The sequence below is a fragment of the Chamaea fasciata genome, unplaced genomic scaffold (genome assembly GCF_029207755.1).
Source record: "Chamaea fasciata isolate MVZ Bird 193981 ecotype frontalis unplaced genomic scaffold, bChaFas1.0.hap1 SCAF_12, whole genome shotgun sequence".
Taxonomy (NCBI): Eukaryota; Metazoa; Chordata; class Aves; order Passeriformes; family Sylviidae; genus Chamaea; species Chamaea fasciata.
The window spans coordinates 8,500,832-8,526,228 of NW_027094097.1; the positions used below are offsets into that span (position 1 = coordinate 8,500,832).

Consider the following 25,397-nt stretch of genomic DNA (forward strand, 5'->3'; position numbering starts at 1 on the left):
CCTCCAGCAAAAGACAAGGGGGCAAAATAACAGAAAAACCCAACCTTGAAGGTGGTGTTTCTTTATATCCCACCACTCCTGGATTCCTGAGCTGGGGTGAAACACCCACTAAGCTTATTCATCAAAAGATGCCATCAGTCTGACAATTAGCCATTGTGCGTACTGAGAATTCAAGTTTTTCCTTGGTTTGATCACTGGCAGCTAGCAATTCCCAAGTATTTGTATTGATACATTGTATTTAAGGTCTAAGAAATTATCTGTCTTCCCTTTTTTGTCTCCCACTGCTTTAATTTCAGGCTTTTAAAATTTTTGCTGGTTTCCAAGATGCTTTATCTGATGAACAGAAACTTGTTCATTAAAGAGATTTTCCACTCTTCTTATCACCACATTCTTACACATACTGTTTTGACAAGGATTTGAGCACACTCATCAAATAGAAAGCATGCTAAGGAAGTCAGATTGACTCTTACTGCACGAGAAGAAGGAATTTCTTTCAATTCTAAATGTGACAGGACATTCAAGACAAATAATATATTTTGCTGTCAGACAGAAAAAAACCTCTATTTGTCACAAGCAGTCAACAAAAACAAGATGCACAATATGCAAACTATTACCCGGTCTACGTTAGCAGGACATCACATAAGCTAAACATCCCCACACACAAAATTCTTAGGAAAAAAATTAACCTGAACAACAACTTTCACTGCTGTAGGTATTAAGAAGGGAACCTCTACTACTTAGCAAATCTAGAGATGACCCGATTTCAATTCTCTTCCTGAATTTGCTTAGAACATTAATACCTTTTGCTTCTTAAAGTAGTCAGACTTCAGATTAGTGAGAAAAAGTTTTCATGTTCTCCTCACTTGCAGCTTGTTTCCAGCTATACAATAAACCCCGAAGTTGTCTTCATAGTTTTTCCATTTCCATAAGCAGAAGATTATACTGCTTTGCTAAGTCACTTAGCATTCCTATACAATCTTCCCTGAACTTGACAGATTTTGACAGATTCAAATTTGACTTCACTCTGCAATCTTTTCTCATGTTCCTCTCTAAAAATCTCCACAAACACTTGTCTTCCCTGTGGACTGTTTCATACTACTCTATTTTCAAAACGATCCTCCTTCTACCTGTTCCTGGGGACCCTCTGGCATTATACAGTGTGCAAAGAACATCTTACTAACCTCACTAGAGCGACTGAGTGAGACACTTAAAGAATGCAAAATTACTTTCTCCACTGTTCTGGCAGTTTTATTTTAACATCTTTTAGGTAGTCCTGCAAGGAGCAGGGAGTTGGTCTCAATGATCTCGACAGGTTCCTTCCAACTTGAGATATTTTATGATCTTTTTAAATCTTTGGTAAAACAATTGACTTCCTCAGTAGTTTGGCTATGTCATTCATCAATGCCCTGGGAACTCTTACATGAAAAGAAACTATTCTTTGTTGGGGCATTCTTTTTCTTTGGTTTGTTAGGTTTCTATTCACCTTCCAATCTGAAACTCAACTGACGTTCACTACTGCTAAACAATAACTTCCCCTGGTTACCCCCTGTGACACGTCAACCACAACCACTAGAGCACTAGGCTGTGACAAAGAACATGTGTCATCATGTTGGCTGATTTCTTGTTTTGGCTCTCAATATGCTCCTTTATTTTAATGCTTTTTAACTGGTAAAGACAGATTATACAACTGAGAGTATTTCCATCCTCACACAAAACAAGTTACACATACATTTTTGTCAGTACAGAAGGAAACCACAGAGGACCTGATCTAGTTTACACTTTAGATGGGGATTTCCAAAGATTTCAGAGAATGCAGTAATGCATTTAATTATTCAGTAACTCATCCAAACATTTGGTGAATATGCAAACAGGCATTACAAATGAAACTCATTCATTTGGCTTGCTAAAAGCACTCATACTGAAGGACACTTAAGATGAAAATGTATTTTATGAAATCTATCCTACTTTAGTTGCATAATCACTTTGATGAGATTCAAAAATATCTGATAAAAGAACAGCCTCCCAGTAGATTGCTTAATATTTATGTATTTGCATAGACAGCACTGATATTTTTAGAAGACTTCTTTCACCAACAGAATTGCTAGCCCCAGCTCATGATGCAAGCAAAACCCCTAAGCACACACCTTTTGTCAACAGGAAGTAAATTTTTAACTTTGACATGGTTACATAGCATTAACAAGAACACAACTGAGGAGTTCAATTCCTTCCGAATTACTGGTTTCTTTTGCTTGCAGAAGACAGCAAGACACAATGGAAGTGAAACTTTGCAAGTACCATAGAGGCAAAAAGACCATCCAATTAACTAAGAATGATTGCTGACCTCGTACTTCGGGGTTTCAGTCCAGGAGTCTAACTGAAAAGAAAACGACAGTCCTCTGAAATTGAGGTGAAAGAGTTGCTCAGCTGAGTTATACACTAAAAGGGAAAAGAAAGTAAAAACAGAGTTATCAAAATAATCTAAGAATTCTCCAGTTCATATCTAACAGCACCTTCATCACCTCAATGAATTTGTTACATCTCAGAATGCAGGAGGGGAACACAGTTACACTGGACTGTAACAGCTTTGCTTTTAATTTAATGCAGTTAAAACACACCAATAAGAGAAACCATAGATTCATTACAGTTACCTCTGCAAGCCTGCAGGTACTAACCCATCCCTAACAATACAATTATACAACATGACACAATCAATTACACCTTAATATCTCTAAAGTAGTTTAAATAGCCACTACTACTACAAAACAATTCTGTTCATTGTTAGGCAAAACATTGTACAGTATTAACCAGAAAGTCTTTGAGAAAGATGTGCACAGAACACTGTGATAATTCTCTCCTTCACACCATGGAGCAGCCTCAACAGGAGTTCAAAGGAGAGCTCACCCTGCGACCTGCACTTCCACCTCTCCTTCCAAGAGGAGCTCCCATGCCTGGATCAGCTCCGTGTGTTCCCGGGTAACACAGCCCAAGGAGGAAATGCTTCAGACACACAGGTCCTGGGCCATTTACAATGCTAATTAAAAATAGCATCACCAGAAACAGCAGCCAACCAGTCAACTCCCACAAAGAGCACTAATAAATTAGAGCACGCACAGACTTCCAGCTGTCACCACATCACGAGATGTCCTGATTCATTGCAAACAATTGCACAACATCAACTACAAACAACAGTAAATGTCGTCCCAGTACTTACTCTAACAAGACATACTGTTTTCTGAGACTCTGGAAAGATTAAAAAAACAATCCCAGAAGACTGAGAGCTTGGGAACTGCTTTGGGATTGATTTTACAAACTTCAACCTGTGCCCGGTAACCACTGGGGGAACAGAGTGTTCTAGTAACACACAGGAGCTGACAGCTTGAAAACACCAGAGGCTAAAAACAATAAAGAAAACCTCTAACAGGAGAAGCTGCTTTCTTCCACTTTACCAAAGGAATACCAAAGGCTCAATATTCCCTTTTTTCTTACCATGTTATATTTAAAATTACACAGCACAGAGAGAAAATGCACATAAAGAAATATTTTATTCCTTCCCTCCCATAGTGTCTTTCAAATGTTCAGTTTGAAAGACATTATCACAAGGTATCTGGACAATGCCAGGCCACCCAGGATAGAAAAATAATAGTTGAGCAGTAAGCATGAAGCTTTCAAAAGTCATCATTTGCCTTTTCTACAGAATGTGCTGGCTAAGAGTCTTTTCCACGCTTGTCACTGAAAGGAAAATGTGTGGAGAGAGGGAAATGTTTTGATCGGCAGGAAAATTACACAAATCTCTCTCATGTGATAAATTATGATACATCTTTTCCAAAGCCCACAGCCAGCTGGAGAACTATTTTTCCCCTAGTCATGCCAAGTGTGATATCTGATTATACAAATCACATCAGTTCCCATCCCCTGCAATGTTTGTTGATGCTTAGGTTTAAAGGGCAAGAAATTTTTTTATTCTTGGGAAGTTCTCTCACGTCTCTCTCAAAACCATAGATCACAACGACATGACTGAACAAAGTAAGGATTTTTTAATTATAATTTAAATTTATTCTTTTTTTTAATCACACAGGTACCTTGCTAATTCCATTCAAAATTGCTGATAGAAGCAAAAAGGCTGCTTCTTTGCTGCTGCACTCTGGGAGGAGGTTCACCTTCCAGGAAGGCAGCAGAGTGTGACCAGCTGGGAAAATATTTTTGTAGAGCTGACATGACAAAGCCAGCAACACCAGCAAGGCTGCAAAATGGATACAGTTTTGGTAAAAAGCAGAGGCAGGTCCAAAAGTCAATTCTTACTGGTACCAAGCACAAGACTTTTCTGGCACCTTAGGGGAGTCTAGGCCCCTGCTGAAGTCCAAGAGTTGGGAGAGCCAGAACACAGCAACCCCATCCATCCTTGCAAGGCCACTGTGGTAGGAGGGAAGGAGGACTTTTTCTTCTACCTTATAACTTGAGTTCAACCCCACGGCCCTGATCCTCACTGAATGGCACTTCGGCACAAAGCCACATCTGTGAGGACTCAGGACAGGATGTGGTTCCAATAGAGCCACTGGCAAAAGCAAGCCCTTCCCAGCAGGAGGTCAGGTCAGAGAATCATGGAAATGTGGGATAAAAATCTTGGCTTCAATGAAGCTGCTGACCTCCAAAGTGGTTGTATTTCAATAAGCCCCGTGACAAAGGTACTGCAGTTTCAAAACTAACATTAGCCAAAAAGTAATGAAGCTGGTTGATTTTTCTGATGACTCTTCTTTTTTAAAACCACTGATCTGGCAAAACCAAAAATGCTCACTGAAGGTTGGTTACAACACAAAACTGTTGCTAACCTTTTGAAATTTATTTTGAAACTACCACTGTATCCCATTGCAGGAAAGTTCTGCAACCACCTTGGTTTTAAGTGAAAGACATTTTGAGGGAAATCGTAGTGGAGGTTAAAGGAGATAGAAAACAAAGTACATTTAAAGGGCTTGCACCGGGGGTTTGGAGGAGTATTAGCACAGAGAAGTAAAAGGATAGTTATGTTCCTTTCCTCATGAAAACTAGCACTTGGTCACATTAAGAGGAAGGTTTCTCCTCCCACCCCAGCTCCAATTTCTGTGGGACATGAAAACACCATCACCATCCCCCACCTCCACATGATGAAAAAACCATTCTGGTTCTTCACCTTTTCTGTTTCAGGAAACACAAAGGGAAAAAAAAGAGTTATCAGAAACTTGTGTTGCACAATTCAAGCTGTTTGTGACAGGCAGCTTAATACAGAGCACTTACTTCTGCTAAGTAAATGCTGTTAATGGAAGTAGTAATTTTCCAATGAGGAAACTTGAATAAGCAAATGCAGCAGTGAAACAATAATAGAGGCCAACATTTTAATAAATACATTTTCTTATCTACATGTCACTAGATGAAAAGATGTTATAAAAACTATCACCAGATGAAGCAACTGTGCAAGTTTTCTTAATTGAATATGACAGGTGCACAGGATCTGCAAATTCAGCACAAGGACACGTGGTGCCAAATTATGTTTTTAAGTGCTTGCATATGATTTTATGCAGTAATAAAATATGCTATCACTTCCACAGGCAATGCTTATGGCTAGGTATGTATTTTTACAGTTCATATTATCACAATTTTGGAAGTGCTCCACCTCTAAATATTTGCAAATAAACCATCATCACAGAACAAATAAAAATGATAATCCACCCAGGACACCCACTTTTATTCTTCTTTACTTCTCCAGTCTCTTGTACATACCATTTCCGTAATAGATCTAACCACAGATTTCAGAGCTTCTGTCTAACAGGAACTGTTAATGTTAGGACCAAAATTTAAAAAGGCTAATTCTAGTCCTTGGAGTATTACAGCTAGAAATGCTCCAAGCTTCATTTATCTCAATCTGATATTCATCTACTACTGCAGGCTTTTATGCAATGATACTGCTCTACCCACATGGCCCTCCCTGGTTAATAAATCCTGTTCTGTAATGTGCAAGAGATTGTCTGCAGAGAACAGAGACAAAGGCTGGATATGCAATCACCATCCATCACAAAGAACACTCACCTGTTTGGGATCAGCCTGACTACTGCAAATGGACTGCCTTAATTTAAAAATAGAAAATGAGGCTCTGAAAATGGTATCTTGACTACATGGAGTTAATGTTCTTCCTTGTTGTGCCAGCTTGTGGCTCCATTTCTTGAACATTCCCGGGCAGTTTAATTATAAATATCTTCTTCAAAGTTCCACCTCTGGTTTATTTTCATAGCCTAACAACTCCCTGAAATACACTTTTCATTTTCATACATAAACAAGGAGCTTAAAGACAGTCTTTTTCCTGCTGTAGAGATGGTGAACAGCCAAGTGGCTGTGCAAGAGTCAGAGTGGGTTCAGCCAGGTCAAACAAACTTGTCCTGGTTCTGCTCATGCTGCACGCAGACTGACTTCACACCTCCCCAGTGCTCCCAGTACAGGAGGGGGGCTCAGGGAGGTGTAAGGCAGTTATTCGATCCTGCCTAGCAGGGGTACAGCCACATTCACAGAGCACAGAGATTGGGCAGACAGCCCTGGCTGACTCTGCAGAGAGCAGCTCAAACCTCTGTGCTCATGGTATACACAATCCCTAAGGATGCTTGAGAGCCGGCCCTGCATAAGGACTTACAACAACAACAGCATCAACAACAAAGCTCACAGTTTTCCGGTACTGGCAGTTCAAAACAGATCATTAATGACATCTGAACACACCACTCTGTGCCAGTGACTCTCTGCCTCACCATTTCACTTCCAAGAAAGAGTCACAATTGAACTGACAATACATTTGACATGATTTCCCAGCTGTAAGAATATGACCATTCTGGAACACCGCTCCAGATCATATGACAACAGAACTGCCTACACATTGCTCTAGGCAGACATACTGGAAAGCTTTCCTAGAAAGAAGTCTGTCAGGCTAGGTGTGCTTCTCAGAAATTTTCTGGCTTACCTCCTGGATGTGTTGCTCCAAATGACTGATCAATTTGTTCTATGGTTGGAGCAATTGCCTGAGAGTTAAAATGGACACCACTGAAAAAGAAAATAAAATTAATCTGCCTGAAGGAAACAGAACAGAGTCTACAAACATTTACTAATGGCAATATCACATCTAAATTGTAAGAAGTCTCCAAGACCAAAGAGTAAACTGGTAATCTGAATGCCATGATCAAGAAAGGATGATTATGCACACTCCTTTATGACAGCTATTTTTGATTTTTAACACAAATAACTGAAAAAACAAATTCAGGATTTAAAAAAATGAGCAAAACCAGCCACTCCAACCAAGAGGAAATCATGGGAGGTCTTAAATCACTTACCAATATTTTAACTTCACCTTAGTCAAGTCATAAACTTCAATCACCTGAAACACCAGAAACAGAAACATTGCCACAGTTCAGATAATTGCAAGTCATTACAGAGGTAAATCCTTATCAAAAGGCAAGACTAGCTAGTGCTGCTTGCTCCCCTCTTACAGAACTCTGCCGAGACAAACCACAGCGTCAGAGATCAAACTCCAAAAACTGACTCGGCAACTGCACATCTGAAATAAGGACTGAACAACTCTGGGTTCAGGAGAGAAGCCCCATATCCCATGTACCTCAATACTGCCCGCAGGAAGAAATACTTTCACTGACACATCAGCATCTTCATTTCTACAAAGGTTACTCTCAAACAAATTCAATGGAAAGCAACAGCAAGGATTAGCTAATTAGGGAATCCTCTGATGAATGTCAATGGATCATTCCTTGGGTTGCTCCTATTATCCTGAAGAATGCCTGTGCAGGGCACAAAGGCCTAACACTGACTGCACTGCTGTAACTTTCCAGCTCTTCTAAAGCAAAAGATGAACACAGGAAGACTTAGCAGTAATACTCCGTTTCAATTATACACAAGGTATCTCACAACCAAGCATTACAGAAGACAATGAGAAGAGCAGCCCACAAGGAATCAGGGCAAGCCATAACCCCCAGTTCTGATATTCAGTAAATGTTTTAGACTTTACTGAATATTCCAAGGAGCTTTCCACTCTGCAGAAAATATTAGATACGGATCCTTTGCTCTGAATACATTACTGCAAACATGCATCTGAGACTGATGTCATATGATTTTTATGACTGTCACTGGATTTTGAGGCAATACTGGGCTTTAGGCAGATGATTTTTGGCAACTAGCCATGGACAAACACAAGCTTCTTCCACTCTACATAAGTGCTTCTCTGTCAGCAGGAAAAGAAAACACATACAGCTCATAACCACTGTAAAGCAAAGGTAAAGGCAATTTTTGCTTTGTATAATCCTCCAACGAACCATTGGCAGATTCTGACAGGACCCACTCTTCAGCAAGAGAATAAAGCAGAGTTTCCCAGGGAGCTTGCTAGCAAGTGTGGCTTTAAAGCCTAAAAATATCGCCAGCTGAGAAGGAAATTTTGGTTTTGGGAGATGCCCAGCAAATAACCCTAAATAAAACAACTTGCAATGTTTAAACCACTACCTCTGTATATATTTAGAAAAAAAAATTAAATCAACATTTAATGGCATTTCAGAATACAAGCAACAAGTAGGGCACAAAGCAAGTAACAAATCAACATTCTGGCAGAACCGACAAGAGAACAAACATTAATAAAACATATTAATAAAATACACTTGGAATTACGCTTCTTGGAAAAATCTAGTTATCTAGTATTTTAATTCAAGTGCAGTTGACATGTCCAGATTTCCTTTAATGTTAAAGCCTATTAAAAAACAAAGGCTACTTTTATGAAAAGCTAGAACTGATTTTACTTTTTTTTTTTTCATGCTTTTGCACATCTTTTCCCTCCACAAAATTTTTTCTGCAAATAGAGAGAACCAGCCCCAGCCCAGATCTTGTTTTGCAGCCACTACTGTGTGCACTGGGCACCTCCTGAAGTTCTGCTGAAACTGCACAGTACAAGACAAAAGGATGAGCTGAACGACCAGGGGCAGTGCACAAAGAATTGCAGTGGCACAAATGTGGTTCCCCCCAAGAGAAACACCCTGACAGCAGCCAACAGTTTGCCAACAGCCCTCTTTCCATGACTCAAGCAGATCAACATCTCCTCCTACCAAGCGCAGAGGAACGAGTACAACTTAGCAAAAATTAATGGCAGTCAAAGGCTCTCATAAGTGATCAAAGTCATAACGAAAAATAGGCCAGGGCACTTTAATTTTTTTTTCCTAAATTCCAGCAGCTCCACTGACAAAAGGATCAGTGTGATTCTATCTGCAGAGAACATAAACTGAGAAGACCAAGGACTGCTCAGTGATAGGTTTACTATATAGTCAGAAGACAGTTATTTTAAATGAGCAAAAGCTAATGTTTCCTCACACTCACTGTTTTGATAACTACTATTAAGACTTTAAAAAATGTTCACATGTCTATTACCAGCAGTAACAGACTAATGCTGTGAAACACAACTCTTTCTCCACCTCAGAGGGAGCACACATACTTAATGCTCCCTTAATGAGGCTTTAATGCTAAAATTGCTTTCAGAACCTGGCCCAGGATCTACCAATTCACATCAGCAACATCTCCTGCAATGTTTTGGCTACTGAAGGTCTTTCCCTCTTCTCCCTGAAAAGAGGGAGGCAACCTCTTATGATTATTGCTGACTTTATTCCTGCACCAGCTTCCTTGGAATTGTCAAGATTTTCCATCTTAGTAGCTTGTATTTCAATCTCTTTCACAGTCAAATTTATTAGCAAGTGTGTATTAAAAAAGAAAAACACACAAAGAGAATAAAGGCCTCCTGATTTTTCCAATTTTGCTGCTGCTGAGCAACAGTCACACCATCTTAAAAACAGGCATCACTTTACACCTACTATATCCTTTAACAACTCCTGTTGCTCACTTCTGAATTGATCCCATCTAATTTCTTCTAGAAAGCTTTTGAACATTTTTACAAGTGTAAGTTTTCATAGCACTGAATGCATTTACACAGCTTAACTATTCATAGCTCAAACAAACAAACAGAAGTATCACCAGATCACTGAACCACACCGAAACAGAAGAGGTTGTTTTTCCTGTATTTTTCTTACTTTTGAAACAAACCTAGAAACACATACCAGAAGAGTTTGGGGTTTCTGTTTTTCTTCTTTAAAACTAATTTTGAAATATAGAAAAGCAAGAAAAGAAAGGCAAGAAATACAGAAAAGCAAGAAAAACTCTTGCTTGGTTCTTGGCACACTGGCTGTGACAAAATCAGACCCTCAGAAACCAGAGGTGAAGAAACAGGGTATACACTACTTACAGCACCTCAAAAACACTACAGGATTGCAACATTCCCCAAAAAAGTCAGTCAGCAAGCTATGTACTTGAAATGATTATGCCAATTTTGAATTCAGTCTCCTGCAGAATTACATACAGTTTGAAAGATTTCATACAGCTGACAAAGAACTTTCAAGATATCCTCTTAAAAATTGTAAATCCACATGCACAGTCTGAATGGGTAAATTCAAAAACTTGCCAAAAACAAGAATTCCATTATTATAGAACGACTTCATGAACAGAAACTCCCACAAGCCAACTACAAACAGAAATCTGGGAAAAAAAGTGCTCAGTTGTCCCTCAGATGAGCTCAATTTGAACTGAAAATTTTCTTCAAAAGGTGTATTTTTATAATATAACTTTTAAAAAATACTAGTATACCATGGTGTTACAGGCTATTCTTAGAGAAATAAGTACTTCCAACAACTAATCTGGGTTGCTATTCAGCAATTTCATATATATGAAGTACACAAAGAGCTTGAATTTCAGCTGATAGCACATGCTTCTCTCCTACAGTAATTTTTGGGATAAAGTAATGGCTGAACTTTGGAGAGTGGTATTTTTCTGCTGGTTTTATTTTAGATGTGAGTAAAGGGCAGAGGGCTCCACCTACCACTCTTGCAAACCCTGCAAGTATGGATGTGAGCACCATATTCCAGACTTACCTAAACTGTAAGCATTCCATTTTTTAGTAACACATTTAACTCCACACTTCTGCTTTCAATTGTTAAGCAGCACGGCAGTTGGAGCAGTTCACTCTCACCCAATTAGCCAAATCAACACCTATAAACACTTCCGTCACAGAGAAATTTACACCCACCAGGTGAGAATCAGTGACAATTGTTCAGCACAGCTGGTCTGGCTGAAAGGACCATTCTGAACAACTAAGAAGTTACACACAGATATTTTAAAGGTGTCAGTTAAGAGATTTTCAAAATTTTATACTCATGTAGTCCTACCTCTACAGCCTCACAGTTGCCCACTTTGTATGAATAAAAAAAATACCACTCCCATTACAGATACTTTGCAAAGATTAAATGCCATGGGAAGGCAGTGGCTGCCTTTTATTTTGCATCTTAATTACACTAAGCATCCTTGAGAGATGCAGATCAGCTCTTGGTCACCTAAAAGCACAACAGCAAAACTGAATACATCAATTGCAAGAATCAAAACTCATCCAGAACAAACTGAAGTCAGTGCAGGAGCCAGCTGCTCCTGAAGCCTTGGATGTGGCTTTCTGGGGGGAATCACTCACAGCCACACAAGCACTCTGCAAAGCTAGCTTAAATGAAGACTATGAATAGGAGGATGTTTAAGTTCATAAATAAAATGGCAGCACAGATAAAGGAACAACCTGGGCAGAAAACACTGTCTAGTTTGCACTAATGATGAGCTGATTTCAAACCCAAGGCTTAGCTTTGGTAAGGGCCTTGTGCACTTTCTCTGCTGCTCAGGACAAGATGGGCAAGTGAGACCACACTGCACCATCACACTCCTGTGGCACTTGTGTGTCCCCAGAACAAAAGTAAGGTGTCTTCCTTCCACAAACAAAGATTTAAATCCCAGACTGAAGAAATGCAGCTCATAATCACAAGAGAGCACTCCACCTAAGACAAATTAAATGTCTAAAGGAGCCACATATTATGCTCTGTTAAGTATCAATACCTCCCAGGGTTCTGGTGTGCATTGTCTGTTTGCAGGAGGGGTGTTTTATTACCTTAAGTCTCTGATTGAAAGCATCAAACAGCAGTTTGATTCCATCCTGAGTCAGGTTAAGGATGAGGTCATGGCTAAGAGGTGACTGTAAAAGCAAAAAAAAAACCCTGTCAGGCTTTTAATTTCAACACTACTTTGTTAAGATATACATCACTGTAAAAGTATAAATTGGTTACTTTAGGAAAGCAAAACTACCTCAGAAAACAATCACTTGTTAAATGAATAAGCGTAACTAAAATGCATTTGGCCAAACCGCTCAATCCCTTCAGTTTCCTTATGGGGGAAAAAAAAAAAAAAGCGTGCCTGCATGGTACTTGTGCCCTGCAAAAACTCCTAAAAGGGTTCTTTGTCCATTACTGCAAGTGGGGGAGAAAAACAGAAAACAAAACTCAAAACAACATAACCTCCAACCCCATTAAAAAAAAAAAAAAGAAAAAAAACCTAACAAAAAACCCCAACAAAACAGAAACCAACAAAACCCCACCCTGGAAATTAACATTCCCAGTTTAGCATCAGAGACATCTAGGGACAGCCTCTGTTGCATTCCTGGTGCACAAAAATACCAAGTCTCACATCAGAACCAGGCATGTGCTTGACAAAGAGATGGCTTTCCACTTCAAAAATCAAACTGTCACAGTCTTTTTTAGGCCTCAAAAGGAAGGCTTCAGACTCTGATGTTGTGAATTTAGGTTTCCTTAGTTACTGTGAATCATAACAACTAAAGGCTTAATTTGCAGTCTGCTGGAGTCAATAGGAGACATTCCACTGGCTTTCCTGGTGTCTGTATAGGCTCCATGCCCTCTCTGTCTGCTGGGCCACTGAGGGCTGCTCTCTGCTCCACCAGTGCAATCCACACAGTCACTTGGCCCCGGTTCAGCTTTTTGATCATGTACCATCTAAAGCACATTGGCCTCAAAATGCTCTATCCCCCCCCCAGCTGTCTCCTCAGAGGAGAAAAAAAGGTTGAATGGCAGGCAGGCAGCAAGATTCATGCCTTAGAACTGCACCAGGCAGTTTTCTAGCCAAAGACAGAATGGGAATGGACAACTGGGGCAAATAAAGGCTTTTAAAGTGGACAGCCACACCATACGGCCCTTTCATGAATTAAGCATAAGCTTTCTTACTTTGCTCTGCTGAGAGGAGCTCTGGGGTTTGACTATGAAAAGCCTAATTCTCATCCTCAATTTTCTCACATCAGCACTGTCTTCTAGCCTTGATACTTTCTGAGCACTTTCATGTGCATGTCCCACCCCTTCCCAACCATACAGTCAAGTAATCAGATCCCAGACCTCACATCACTGGGTTAAAACAAGCCATGGGGCTTTCCATCCCCTGTAATGCAGATTTCCTGCTCCTCTGGATCACTGCAGTAGCTTTTCCTAAAGTTGGTCCAGTTTGAGCTCATCTTTCCTGAACACCAGTGATCTGGTGTGTCAACTCTCTCCTAAATTAAACTTTCACAACATTTCACACAATGCCATCACTCTTGCTGACAAATTTTACGGCTCTGCATAGAACTGAAGCAGCATTGCAACAGAACTATAAGCTCGAGACAAAAAGGCCTAATGTTGATCAGTCCTTTTCTAATCCCTTATAAATCTAATTTAGAAAGGCTACAGATAGAGCAAAAAAAACCTTTGTAATTTGGCATTCAAATATACCAGCAGAGCTGTACTGCTATGGGATATGCTCTGCATTTCATTGGTTTCTAAACAGTTTTCATAAGGTTATTTCAAAATTAATGAGAGCATTACAAGTACTTTTGAGTGGGTGGAAAAAAAACCCCAAACATCTGAGGAAAAGCTTAATAATTAGTACAGCAAATAGCTTCTGTTCTATGCTGGCATATTTTCTAATACATGGAAAGATTCAAGGGCACAAATTTAGCTCATGTGACTTTCAATACACAAAATAGAACATCAAGTATGAAAGATGATGCCAAGAAGCAACAGGAGAGATCCTCCTGAAGGAAGCACCACAGACATGCAGTAATATTGCTAATTTACATAAAGATGCAGGAAAAACTTATCACTGAACAATCCCATCACCCAAAATCCAGAGGAAGAAATTCAGGAAAACAAAGGCAATTAGTACCCCACTTAAACTGACCAAAAATGAGTTAAAGTTCTTTTATTCACAGAAAAGAATTCATCAAGCTTTTTTGGCACAGTTTGGGCATCCCATTTATGTCAAGTTAAAGAGAGCACCATGGGCAGATCTAATTGCATTTAATTGCCATATAAATTTTTGAAAGGAAATACTCACTGCTGGAGCTCCAGGATCAGAAATTCAGCACTTTAGACGCAACAGCTTTAAATAACATTTGATCACTGTGCTCAAAGGCATTCTTTTACAAGGCAAAGAGGAAAAACATGAAGGCTGTTCATGTACAGTTTTTCTAGATGGAAATTGTGCACGGCAAAGTTAATTTAAAGCTTTGCATCTTCTAAAAACTGAGTTCTTTGTGCTCGGCTGCTAATGAAATGCATGACACTCTGCACGAGGGTGAGGACAGAGCCAGACAGTCAAATGTAGGCCCTGAGTGGTGTGTGAAAAAAAGTATCAGGCATTGAATTGCAATAATATACAGGGAAAAAATAATCATCAGAACCATTCCAGAAAGTTGGGAAGAACTATTTTGTTGGATTATGCAGATGCTAAAACATCTTTACATTTATTACATTTTGGGGAAAAAAGAAACCAAACCACGAAGCCTGCCCTCTGCAGCCAGAATAGAACTTCAGTGTACACAGTCAAAAACAATGTGACTTTGCAAGAAGTGTAAAAAATCAGAGTGTGTTACACCTCTGCTCACTAGCACTGAACCACTAATCCTTCTGTGATTCTACAATCTGAGTGGAACAGGAATCTCATCATTTATCTAAACAACCCTAGAAATAACTCAAATGCACCGTGCTAAGAAAAACTAAAAATCTCCAAAGAATAATAATAAAAAAAAAGGAATGTGTTCGCTGCCAGACGGGCGCTCCCATGCATTAATGACAAGAAGCCAGATTTGCAATTCAGTCATCATAAAACCCATAAATCCACATATAGTGAAAAGGAAAAAAAAAAAGATAATTCATTTGATGACATGAAATACGTACCCAGCACTGGACACCAAAGTCAAGGTTGTTCTTAGACACTCAATATTCACTACAAATGCACAAGGCCTGAATCCTTATTTTGATACAAACTAACATTCTTTTTCCTAATGCAAAGAGCTGTAATTTGCACCATATGAATATCGTCTTCTTACTAACATGCATTGTACATAAAACATCTGCAGAGTCCTTTGAGACATCTGAGACTCTTTTGTCCTATCTCCCCTTGCACTTCCATCAGAAAAACACATTTTACTTGATCTAGCAGAAGGGTTTTACTGCTAGTCCCCTTTTTGATGGAAGCCAAACACATCGGGAATTTAATGCCGAGTTATGAAGAATGGTTAAAACATTTATAGCTGGATTTAATGACAGCACCCACTTTCTGCAGACAAACTTGCAGATTCAGAGAAAAGATGCAGAAGGTTTTTTTGCGGGGTTCATCACCACTGGACAAAATACAAAAGCAGAAAGTAATGAGCGATTCAGTTCTTTAAATTGCAGCACCACTTCACAATGATAAAGTAAATCGACTAGAATTAAATTGCCCAGCTAATTGCATAACATTTCACTTCTTAAAGGAAAAACAATGCCACTCCTCCACTGCATATACCAAACTGATAGCTGTTAAATCACTGTGCTGCTGTGCTGAGGGTTATTACATCTGACATGAAACTTACAAAAGCTGCATCTCTCATGCAGTGGCAAAAATTTGGTGTAGCTCAATCTCAAGTAATCCCACAACTCACACAACATGTACACGAGCACAAAGCAATGTCTTAATTCACCATGAGAGGCATTTCCTGGCCAGCCCATGCACGACTCACCTGCTCACTGTAGAGAACCTGGACGTTTTTGATAATGCGACAGTGTTTCTGAAGAATTGCTACAGCCTGAGCCAACGGCATTCCTGGAAATAAAAACAGATGGATTTCTTCAGTGCACAGACCAGCTAACAAAGGTTTTGAACAGCAAGGTTACACATGAGGTAACCAAACCACCCTCAGCAAACACTGCGTTACAACAGAAAGGTATGTGGTCAACAAACAAGCTGACTTGACTCATGGTATCAGCACAGACCTGGTGTTTGGAAACAAAAAAGTCTTTGTTTATCTACCAGTTGTTAGGCAGATATGAAAAAAGTATCTCTAGACACAAAACTAAACAGCAAAGTTCAAGAAGAAAAAGCAAAGAGCTTGCCACAGCCTATGCACAAAATTTTCTGATTTGGGGGTCATCAGTCCAATAACTGATAAAACAGCCCATATCCAACTCCACTAGAGCTGGCCAGAGCACTCCTATACACATTCAGTGGGCTCCTGAAACGCTTCTTTAATAACCTTGACGAAGTACTGGGTATTCATACCAGACACATACAAATACTAACACACAGCAATGATTCTCCTCAGACCTAAGAGGCCACATTAGCTGCTGATACGGTTCTATTTGTGCCAAGGAAGAAACTTTGTCTTCTTAGTTTACAGACAAGATACACACACTAAAAATTTGGTTCAACTGAGGCAATACACTTACAGTCACTCAGCTTCTCACACAATTTCAAGGGCTTTTTCTCTTTCCTTAGTGTATATCTTATCTTTACAACTATATATTTTTGAAAGCAGAATGGGACAGCTGATTCTGCAGAAAAAACAGCACCACAGCAACTCATCATTTATCACATTAAAAACCTTTGTTGCCTTTCCAAATGAAATGTGATCACATTCCTGGATTCAAAGCAGGCATTTATAAAGCAAGGTTATGAGCTCATAATTGTGAAGTTTTATTTTCCTACTAACTGCTGCAAGTCAATTTAGATTAGTTATCTGACATTTTATTTCCATTCCTTGCCCTGTCCTTTTCTATTTCTAGTTTTTAAACGTTAAGAAAGTTGGCCTGATTAGTGATAATTTACCTCAGAACCTACACTTTTCAAAACTTTTAGTTACTAGCTACACCTCTCAAATTCAGACAGTATGTCATGTCTTAAGGCACCTTTTAGACATTATCTACAGTACCAAAGTGAGAAAACTCTCTCTCTCTCTTTCCATATATATTTATCTATAACATATACACCCAGCTCAGCATGGGTACTGCTTTAAAGTAATAACGGCATAACACTAAAAAAAAACCAACCCAAAAATACCATTCTCATTGCCGTGCCCATATATTGCAGCTCTGCTGAAATGATGAAATCAAGTTTTGGCAAAACAGATGTACAGATTAGAACTGCAGTGATTCAATTTGCAAATACCACATACAAACATGTCTGTGAAACTGGTTTTCACCTTAGCCCATAATCCTGGGGACAATGGATAATTTGGTTTGCAGCTAGAAATTATACATCAGTAGATGATATTGAGTAAAAAAGAAGAGTTATTATTTTAATAACGGTAATGAAATTAAAATGCAGAGCCACACAGTAAAGCAGCACTGTTTCCTATTATCTAGGAAATAGCAGTTGCCTTGTAGTCTAGGCAGCAGAGTTGGAAGATGACAGTTATTATGTATTAGATAATATTTTCAAAATGGAACAGAAATATGAATAGCAGCAAGAAGCTAAGATCAAAGATGCTGCTATAAAAGTTCCACATTTCTCAACCTAGTAAAAAGAAGGTTGACTGAAGAATATAAACCCGATGTCCTAAGTCAGTATTGATAAAAGACTTGCAGAGCTAAGACCATGAGCTGATTTAAAACCTAAAGCAGCGGCACAGGCTGAAGGCCAGCCAGCCCAGCTGCCAGTGCCCATACATTCGCTCGTGGTGCCTGTGGGGACTCAGGCAAACAGCGCCTGCAGAAGGGCAGGAGCCCAGGAGCCCGAGCTGGGGCTGCAGCTCCGTGTGAACTGCTGCAATCCTGGGATGGGAAGTGAGCACACACACGGCTCATGTGACTCTCTTACTCACAGCTCTCCCAGGCTGCAGGCAAATGGACATGGACTGGCTTGGTGCAGCTCTCAGCAACTGAGAATCAAACAGATTTGGCCATGCAGCTGCTTGGCAGAGCGACAGTGAGCAACCCAAATTCTCCAAGAACTGCTTACAGGGCCCAAAATGTGTTGAACAGCCAGGATCCTCCCTTTGCCTCCATTTGCAGAAAGTCAAAGGAGGAATAAAAAAATGGGTTCTTTTTCTCCAGTCTCCTCACACACAACATCCCCTTTTTCCTCAACATTCGTCAGCCTTTGCAGTCAAAGAGGAAAACAAAGAATTCTTTTTCCCTTGCTCATCAGCCAGGGGGAACAGGGAAGCAAACATGGTTTCCAGCACATCAGACAGTCAAACTGAGCCATGGCAGTAATGCCCACAAAGATCAGTGCCGGGGCCCTTCTGTCACAGAGCTTGCCCTCCTCTAAGTGCTGGAGTGATACAAGCAGCACAAGTCAGTTCTCTCACACACACTGGTCAGGAACACCATGGCTTGAAGCATCAGCCTGTGCTAAGACTGTGTGGTTTGAAGGGATGGGGATAGATAAGTGAATAAAGATTAGGAGAAAAATACAAGAAAATCTAAGATGAATCATAAAGTATTAAATAAAAATATGTGAAACTTGGTAGGAAAACATAAAGCTCAAGAGAAATGCAAGCATGCCTTAGAAATTACACATCTCAAACACCAATAATATAGCTATAGGCAGTACAGAATTAGTATTTAATTGCTCTCCTTTAAAACAGCAGGAACGTAGCCCGAGAGGTGCAGTGGCACAGGTATCTGAACTCAGTCTCAGTTAAATTTTTTATGCTCTAGTCACATAGTGAGTCAACACCAGAGCCAGAAACAGAATCCAAAAAGTCATGTACAAAATTTTCCTGGCATTTCCCCTCAGTCATCTCCATTGTGGGCACAGGAATGGAAGCCAGAGTCAGCAGCAGCTCAGGACTACTGCCATTAGTTCTGCTAAGAGCACAGCTAAACAAATAATGAGTAGAACAGTGCTGGCAGTGAGAGTCCCATTTCCAGCAGCACTACCAACCCTGCTGCCACTACCACAGCTGAAGCAGCTTTGTCAGCAGGGATAACCTCCACACAACACTGCTGGAGCACGACAAAGTTCAGGCTCCTCATACCTCACCAGCCTCCTGCTCCGCACCAGCAGGTCATGCTAATTATATATGAGACACATCACGTGGTGGCTGTGTTTACTCCGAGAAATACAGCTGAGTTTCCTCCCTCTCACAGCTCTGCACGTCTGTTGCACACAGACAGAGACACTAAAACTTTAGCCATGAGACTGCTTTAACAGGCTTTCCTTGGGAAAAGGAAACACGTTTTCTCTTTCCTTTTCTTGTTTTTGATACGGGGAATGGAGGGGGGCTGCCACTCTGTATTTATGAAGACAGTCAGTGTATGCAGCTGGAGGTTGCTTTTCCCCAGGTAACACAGGCACTAAAAGGATGGCAGGAGGTCACACAAAGCTGAGAACATTTAGGATACAAGGAGTAGACCAAAACTTCAAAGGGTGGGACCTGAGGTGCTATAATTAGCCTCCAGAAGCCATTTAGCCCTGTCGGTAACCATCAAGTTGTACTTGTCTGAAGTCAGAGCAGCATAAACAGCCCTTTGTGTTTGATGGTTTCGTATAAATAACTCCAGGGCACAGCACCACTCCTTAGGTCCAGCCTGTGTAACAGTGTCTTTAGGAACAGTCTGTCCCTGGCTGTCACAGGTGACAAGAGCAGCAGCCCGAGTGTCACTCAAGTTCAGGCAGACACCGAGGGCTGACACACAGTGCCTTGTTTACATCCACCAAACTCCATTAAGTCCGCACGGAGCTACAGCAATGACTGAGAACGGAATAAGAGGCCAACACTGACAGGTCCCACAACCACCCAGAAAAGGTGACACGGACGGTGTTTGCTGAGAGTTTTCAAGACTATCAATATCTGCTTGAAGGCACAGGTCACCCCAAGAAGCCACATCTCACGTCAACTGCACATTCAAGTGTCCTGCCTGAGCACCAGCCACATTTGTATCAGCTGGGGGAAAGCTCTTTCTCATCACAGTAAGTAGAGCGGTAACTGGTAAGGAAGGACTACTCAGAGAGATGAAAAATATAAATGATTGGGCGAAAAAAACCCACTTGTTATCTAACCCTGAGAAAATATCTCCAAAGTTTACTTTCTCCACTATTTCGCAACCCAAGAGCAACACAAAGAAATTGTGAAACTCGACTCACAATTATGAAGGGTTTGTGGAGAAAAGCGCAGCATTTATAGTAAGTATCAGCGCACAGCTGAAGCTGCCAATATCACCTGACACGCATTCAGGTGACAATCAGCACATTCACGCTTCCTCTTTTCGGAGTTACTTAAAAGAATGACTAGTCTTGGATGGCAAGACAAAAGAAAGCAAACGAGCAGACGAAAGCACACAATCAGATAAACAAAGCACAAGCTGGCACGCAAAGGCTAAAGAGAAACTATAAACTACAAGGAAACGCTTAAAGCTTCTACTTTAGTATTAGCGACAGCGAAAGGTGAGCTTGGCTCCCATCCCTTCCCCTCTCCAGCTCCCGAAAGCGCTGGGAGAGCCCTTCTGGACGGCGGCTGCCGAGCGGACCCACACCGGCCCCCGGGCCGGGGGAAGGCGCACACACACTCACCTAAGGTGAACTCCCATTGCTCGTTCCCCAGAGACCGCTCGGGCACCACCTCCAGATCTAGCATTGGCTCAGGTAGCGCGGGGGCCGCGGGCTGGCACGGCGGGTCACCGGGTCGCTGCGCCGGACCCCTGCGGGAGGGAAGCGGGAGGGAAGCTGGCAGCCCGAGCCCGGCCCCGCCACCGCCCCCTGAGGGGACCGGCCGCCCCCAAGCCCCGGGGGCAGCGCTGCCTCACGGCGGGGCCCCCGCGCCGGGCTGCCGGGGGGAGGCGCGGGCTCCGCCGCCGCGGCAGCCGGCCGCCCTCCCCGCCCCGCGGCCCCGCCGCCCGCGCCCCCCGCCCGCTCGGCCCGCCCGGTGGCGGAGCGCGGGCGGCGCGGCCCCGGCGGGGCGGGGGAGCGGGCGCGGCCCCGCCGCCGGTCCCGGCCCGGCCCGAGGGGACGGGGGGGCCCCGACCCCCCCCGCGCCGCGGGGCCGCGACTCACCTCACTTGCGGCTGCTGAAAAAGTGCTTTGCAGCTGTCGTCAGGCGCGCCCGCGCGGGGGCGGGGCGAGGGCGGGGCCGGGGAGGTACGCCCCGCCCTCCGGCCGTGGGCGAGGGGGGAAGGCGTCGGCTCGGCAAGGGGGGGACCGGGGTTCGAGTCCCGGCCCGGCCTTGTCGGCAGACGCGGTTCAGACCTACAGCCGCAGCCCCAGTTACAGCCGACACGATAACCTCGGGATGCAAAACAAAATAACCAGCCCAAACCACAGCCCAGGGCCATCCAGTTTTTCCAGTTGAAAGGCCAGAGTGGAGGAAAGAAGAGCTAAGGAGAAATTAGTCAGTGGCACGAGCAAAGTTACATGAACGAGCTCGGGAGTGACTCAATAAGGAAGAAAGGAGTAACGAGGTCATTGGCTTTGCTGTGTTGTCTGAGCAAACAGGGCTACTGCCACCCAAGAGTTCTGACCCCAGGAAAGCCCACGTTTCCCTTGGGTCAGGGCTCACCACGCAGGAACCTGCTTTGGTTACACCCAAAGACCCCAAGTGCCAGAAATACCCACAGAGCTGAGGAGGAAGCTGAACTCTCCCAGTATGCCAGGATGTGCCACCACCTGGGACAACCCACATCAGAGCAGCCCTCGTTTTTATGGTGGAAACTCGATCCAAAATGAAAGGCACCAGGTCAAGCATTGCCCAAATAAGCAGAGAACTAAAAAAGAAAAACCAAGGATATGGACCCTTGCCATGCTCACACCTCCTCTGGAGCAGGGCTGCACAAGTGATGGAAATTCAAGAGGGTGCAGAGGATGTGGAAGCAGCTGTAAGTCCTTCGGTTGGCAGGTTGAGGCTCCAGGAGGGGCAGAGAGTGGGGGGGGAGATGCATTTTTTTTCCATATTTGTTTGAGGGTGGCAGTAGGAAAACATCTCCTTGGGTGATACCCATCTTCTGTCCCTTCTCCTCAGCTGCATCCCTCCAGGTGGTGATGCTCAGTCCTAGCCTGACCCCCGGCCCCATCCCTGTGCCCACCATGTCCCAGCAAGGTCTGCGGCAGGGCAGCCCCATCGCATGGACTGTCCCACTGCAGGACAGAAAACATCAGTAAAGCACACCCTTCAGGCAGCCCAACACAGAAATTGGAGGGTGCGTATTTTGAAAAAAACAAAGTCAAACATAATTTCAGCTAGGTTTGCACTGTGGCTCCTTCCCACAGGCAGAGCAAGTCGTCACTGGCAGGGGGGATCAAAGCATTAAATAGAAATCCCAGTCATGTTTGGGAGCAGGACCTCAGCCAGGCTCTGCTCTGAACACCACATTTCTCAGCATCTCTCTTCAGGTCACAGAGCTGTCAAAGCAGGTGAGATTTTAATGTATATGGTGTGGAGCAAGCCCCAGGGAAATCAGTTTTCCCTTGAAGTCAGCTGCATGTTGCTGTACTTATTATTCATGCCTTGCTTTTTTTTTTTTTTTTGCTTTTTTTTTTTAAAATCCAAGCATAGTGACATCTTAATATGCTGAAAAGCACAGAGGTGCTGCCAATGTTTCCCCTTCACTCCAGCCCTCTGACACATCTTTATTGGCTCCAAAACAGAAATTAGCCTTTCCTTTCCTGGGAGCAGGGCTAATCCTTATGAGTCACTTGCCTCTCTCCAGCTCACTATAGATGTATGAAATAGATATAGATATAGATATCGATATAGATACAGATATACAGTATTTGTGTATTATTTATGTGTAAGTTCATATTGTGACACCCATAAAGAAGGTACTTGAGGGAATAAATATGTCACTAGAAAATTTGCACACCTCATTCACTTAACAGAACACAAAGCACAGCCCCTACTTTTAAGCAGGGCCATGGCATGTGCAGCCCTCACGTTAAGGTGCTGGGTAGAAAACAGGTGGGTAGAGATGATTTTGGGCTTTGCAGAAACCCTTCTCCACCTCATTCTTGTGTTTGGTGGTGCCCTTTGAATGCCAGTGCTGCAAACTGGGGGATACAACAGTCTGGGCTTTCATTAAAAAAGATTCAGCATCCCTTGTAAAAGAGTATCACAAGTACAAGCCAAATTCACCAAGGAGAGTAAAAGTCAAATACAATGGCAGAAAAAAAGAAATTATTTCTGAGTGTGCCTCTCCACTGCCACCCATTTTCACACATCAACCCAAACTCCAGGCTAAGTGGAGAAGGGCTGGTGGTTTGCACAGGTGATCACCAGCAACTGCCAGTAACTTGGCAACTGCTCGCGACAGGCAAAACTTAGATTTTAAAATAATAAAATTACCCTTCTTACTCTCCAGATTATGGAGCACTTCTTGGAAAATTCAGCCCCAGGGCTCAGGAAGCAATGCACAGCTTTCTGAAAATCATAATCAATTTTTAAAGCCTGTCTCTGTTGTTAAGGTTTCTGACTGAATGAATGGCAGTGGGTGCATCCATCAGAGATGCTGCTACCAAAGCTTTGTGATGCCATCACGTTTTGGGGTGAGATCAGCAGCTGTAGGGGATTAGTGGATTTTTACCGATTTTTTTCTAAAGTTTTTCTGATTTTTTTTTTTAACCTTAAGTTTTTTTCTAAACTCTACACGTCTGCGGGGACATATTGGCTGAGAAGAGCTGGGCTTTTCAATCCAGCCGGTTAAAAGAAAGCAGAATACTGCAAAAGCCACCGGGAGGGACGGAAACTCCCCAGGGCTCGCAGGCGTGGGATGCAGCCGTGCGCAGAGCGGAGGAGAGCTGCCCTCTCCCGATCGGATTCAAGAGCAGCACAGATCACGTCTGCAAGGAAATCTGCCCTGTGGCTGCTCGTAAAAATGGGTTGGAAGCAGATCCCAGCCTTGGCAGCACCGATTCAGTTGGAGGAAAGATATTTGCTGTAAAGCTCTGAAGTTGCTCTGATTTTATGGAGGCGCATTTCCTGCTGCGGGGCTCTGGGTTGGCACTTAGGAATGGATCCAAACGGGTAGCAGCTCCGAGAGGGAACCTTGCGCTCTCCAGTGGGGGGATTATCGCACCTCTTCGCGGGGATTTATCCCACAGCCAAGGGCTCTGGGTCCCAGGGAGCTGGGCAGTGCCCCATCAGTGCCAGGCTGGGGTGCATGGCGGGCAGGAGCTGCTCCAGCACCGACCCCGGCCCTTTCCAGGGGAGACCGCTGGCTCCGTTCTCCCCTGGCTCAGCGCTTCTCCCCTCCTCGCCTGCGCTGAGCACGTCCTGCCCTGCCCCGTCGGGATGGTTTTCCATCACCCCGAGCCCCGCTGGAGCGGCGGCCAGGGTTAACACGGGCAGGATGTGCAGCATCAGCGCCCAGCGTGGGGCGAGGAGCGGCACCCGCGGGGCTGGTGGGGCACAAAGTGCCTTTTTCTACGGGGCCGGCTGCCTGCACACACACAGCCTCCAGCCTGTCCTGAGCCTTGTCCAGAGCCTCCCTGGGCTGCGGTTCACATGCTCCAGGACAGCATCTTCCTCCCTGCCGGCTGTGCAGCCCACCGACAATAAAGGTTTTGGAGGTGATTCTGTGTTTGCTCGGGGGTAGGGAGGTGATGTGTGCCTGGCATGGGCTGTGGGGAGCATGACGACGCTACAGCTCGTCTTCAGTCAGGACCACGGTGATTACCAGCATCACTTCTCACATCCCACATCTGGGTTTCTGGCAGCTGCAAAAGCTCTCCTGAATTTTTACACCGTGCTTAGTGGCTTGAGGTGGGCACAAACGTGGGGTCCCAGCGCTCACCCGAGGGTGCTGAGATGGTACCTTAAACACTGACGAAGCAGAGGCACAACCCCTGCCCCACCTCACAGGGCATTTCACAGGGCTGGGGCTGAGCAGGAGGGCCAGGTGGATGGGCATGGAGCACTCCCGGGAAGGAAAGGGAGCAGCACTAAACGCTGCCCACGGGAGGAGCTGCTCATCGCAAGGCGGCAGCTCCCTGCATCGCCCCAGGGCAGCGCCCCGCGCCCGGCCGCCGGCGCACTTTATGTGCATTGCGCACAACTCCAGATATTTTTTACAAGCTCTCATTCGTGCTAGATCTAAACTGGCTTCGGCTTCATTAGAAACAGATGCGCTGGTTTCTCTCTCTGCCGGGCGTGGGCAGGGTGCGAAGCCCGGCTCGCCGCGGTGCCGGGTCGGGAGCCGGGCTGCGGCAGGACAGGGGCACCGGCACAGGGGACGGTCACCGTGGTCACCCGT

General features: G+C 43.4%; 1 protein-coding gene across 2 annotated transcripts in view; it reads right to left on the bottom strand.

Annotated features, from left to right (window-relative positions):
- Window positions 1–20,938, bottom strand: part of PHAF1 (phagosome assembly factor 1) — a 32,874-nt gene extending 11,936 nt beyond the window's left edge. Inside the window, exons 1-6 of one of the 2 annotated variants that reach the window (XM_066194379.1) lie at window positions 20,731–20,933; window positions 15,956–16,038; window positions 12,026–12,109; window positions 7,341–7,384; window positions 6,974–7,053; window positions 2,342–2,436 (exon numbers count right to left, since the gene is read on the bottom strand). In XM_066194379.1, the coding sequence (XP_066050476.1) occupies window positions 2,342–2,436; window positions 6,974–7,053; window positions 7,341–7,384; window positions 12,026–12,109; window positions 15,956–16,038; window positions 20,731–20,794 (450 nt within the window). In that variant the 5' untranslated portion in view covers window positions 20,795–20,933. Of the gene's footprint in view, window positions 1–2,341; window positions 2,437–6,973; window positions 7,054–7,340; window positions 7,385–12,025; window positions 12,110–15,955; window positions 16,039–20,730 lie in introns of both variants that reach the window. The other variant, XM_066194380.1, reaches the window with a different exon arrangement.
- Between the last annotated feature and the right edge of the window lie 4,459 nt (window positions 20,939–25,397).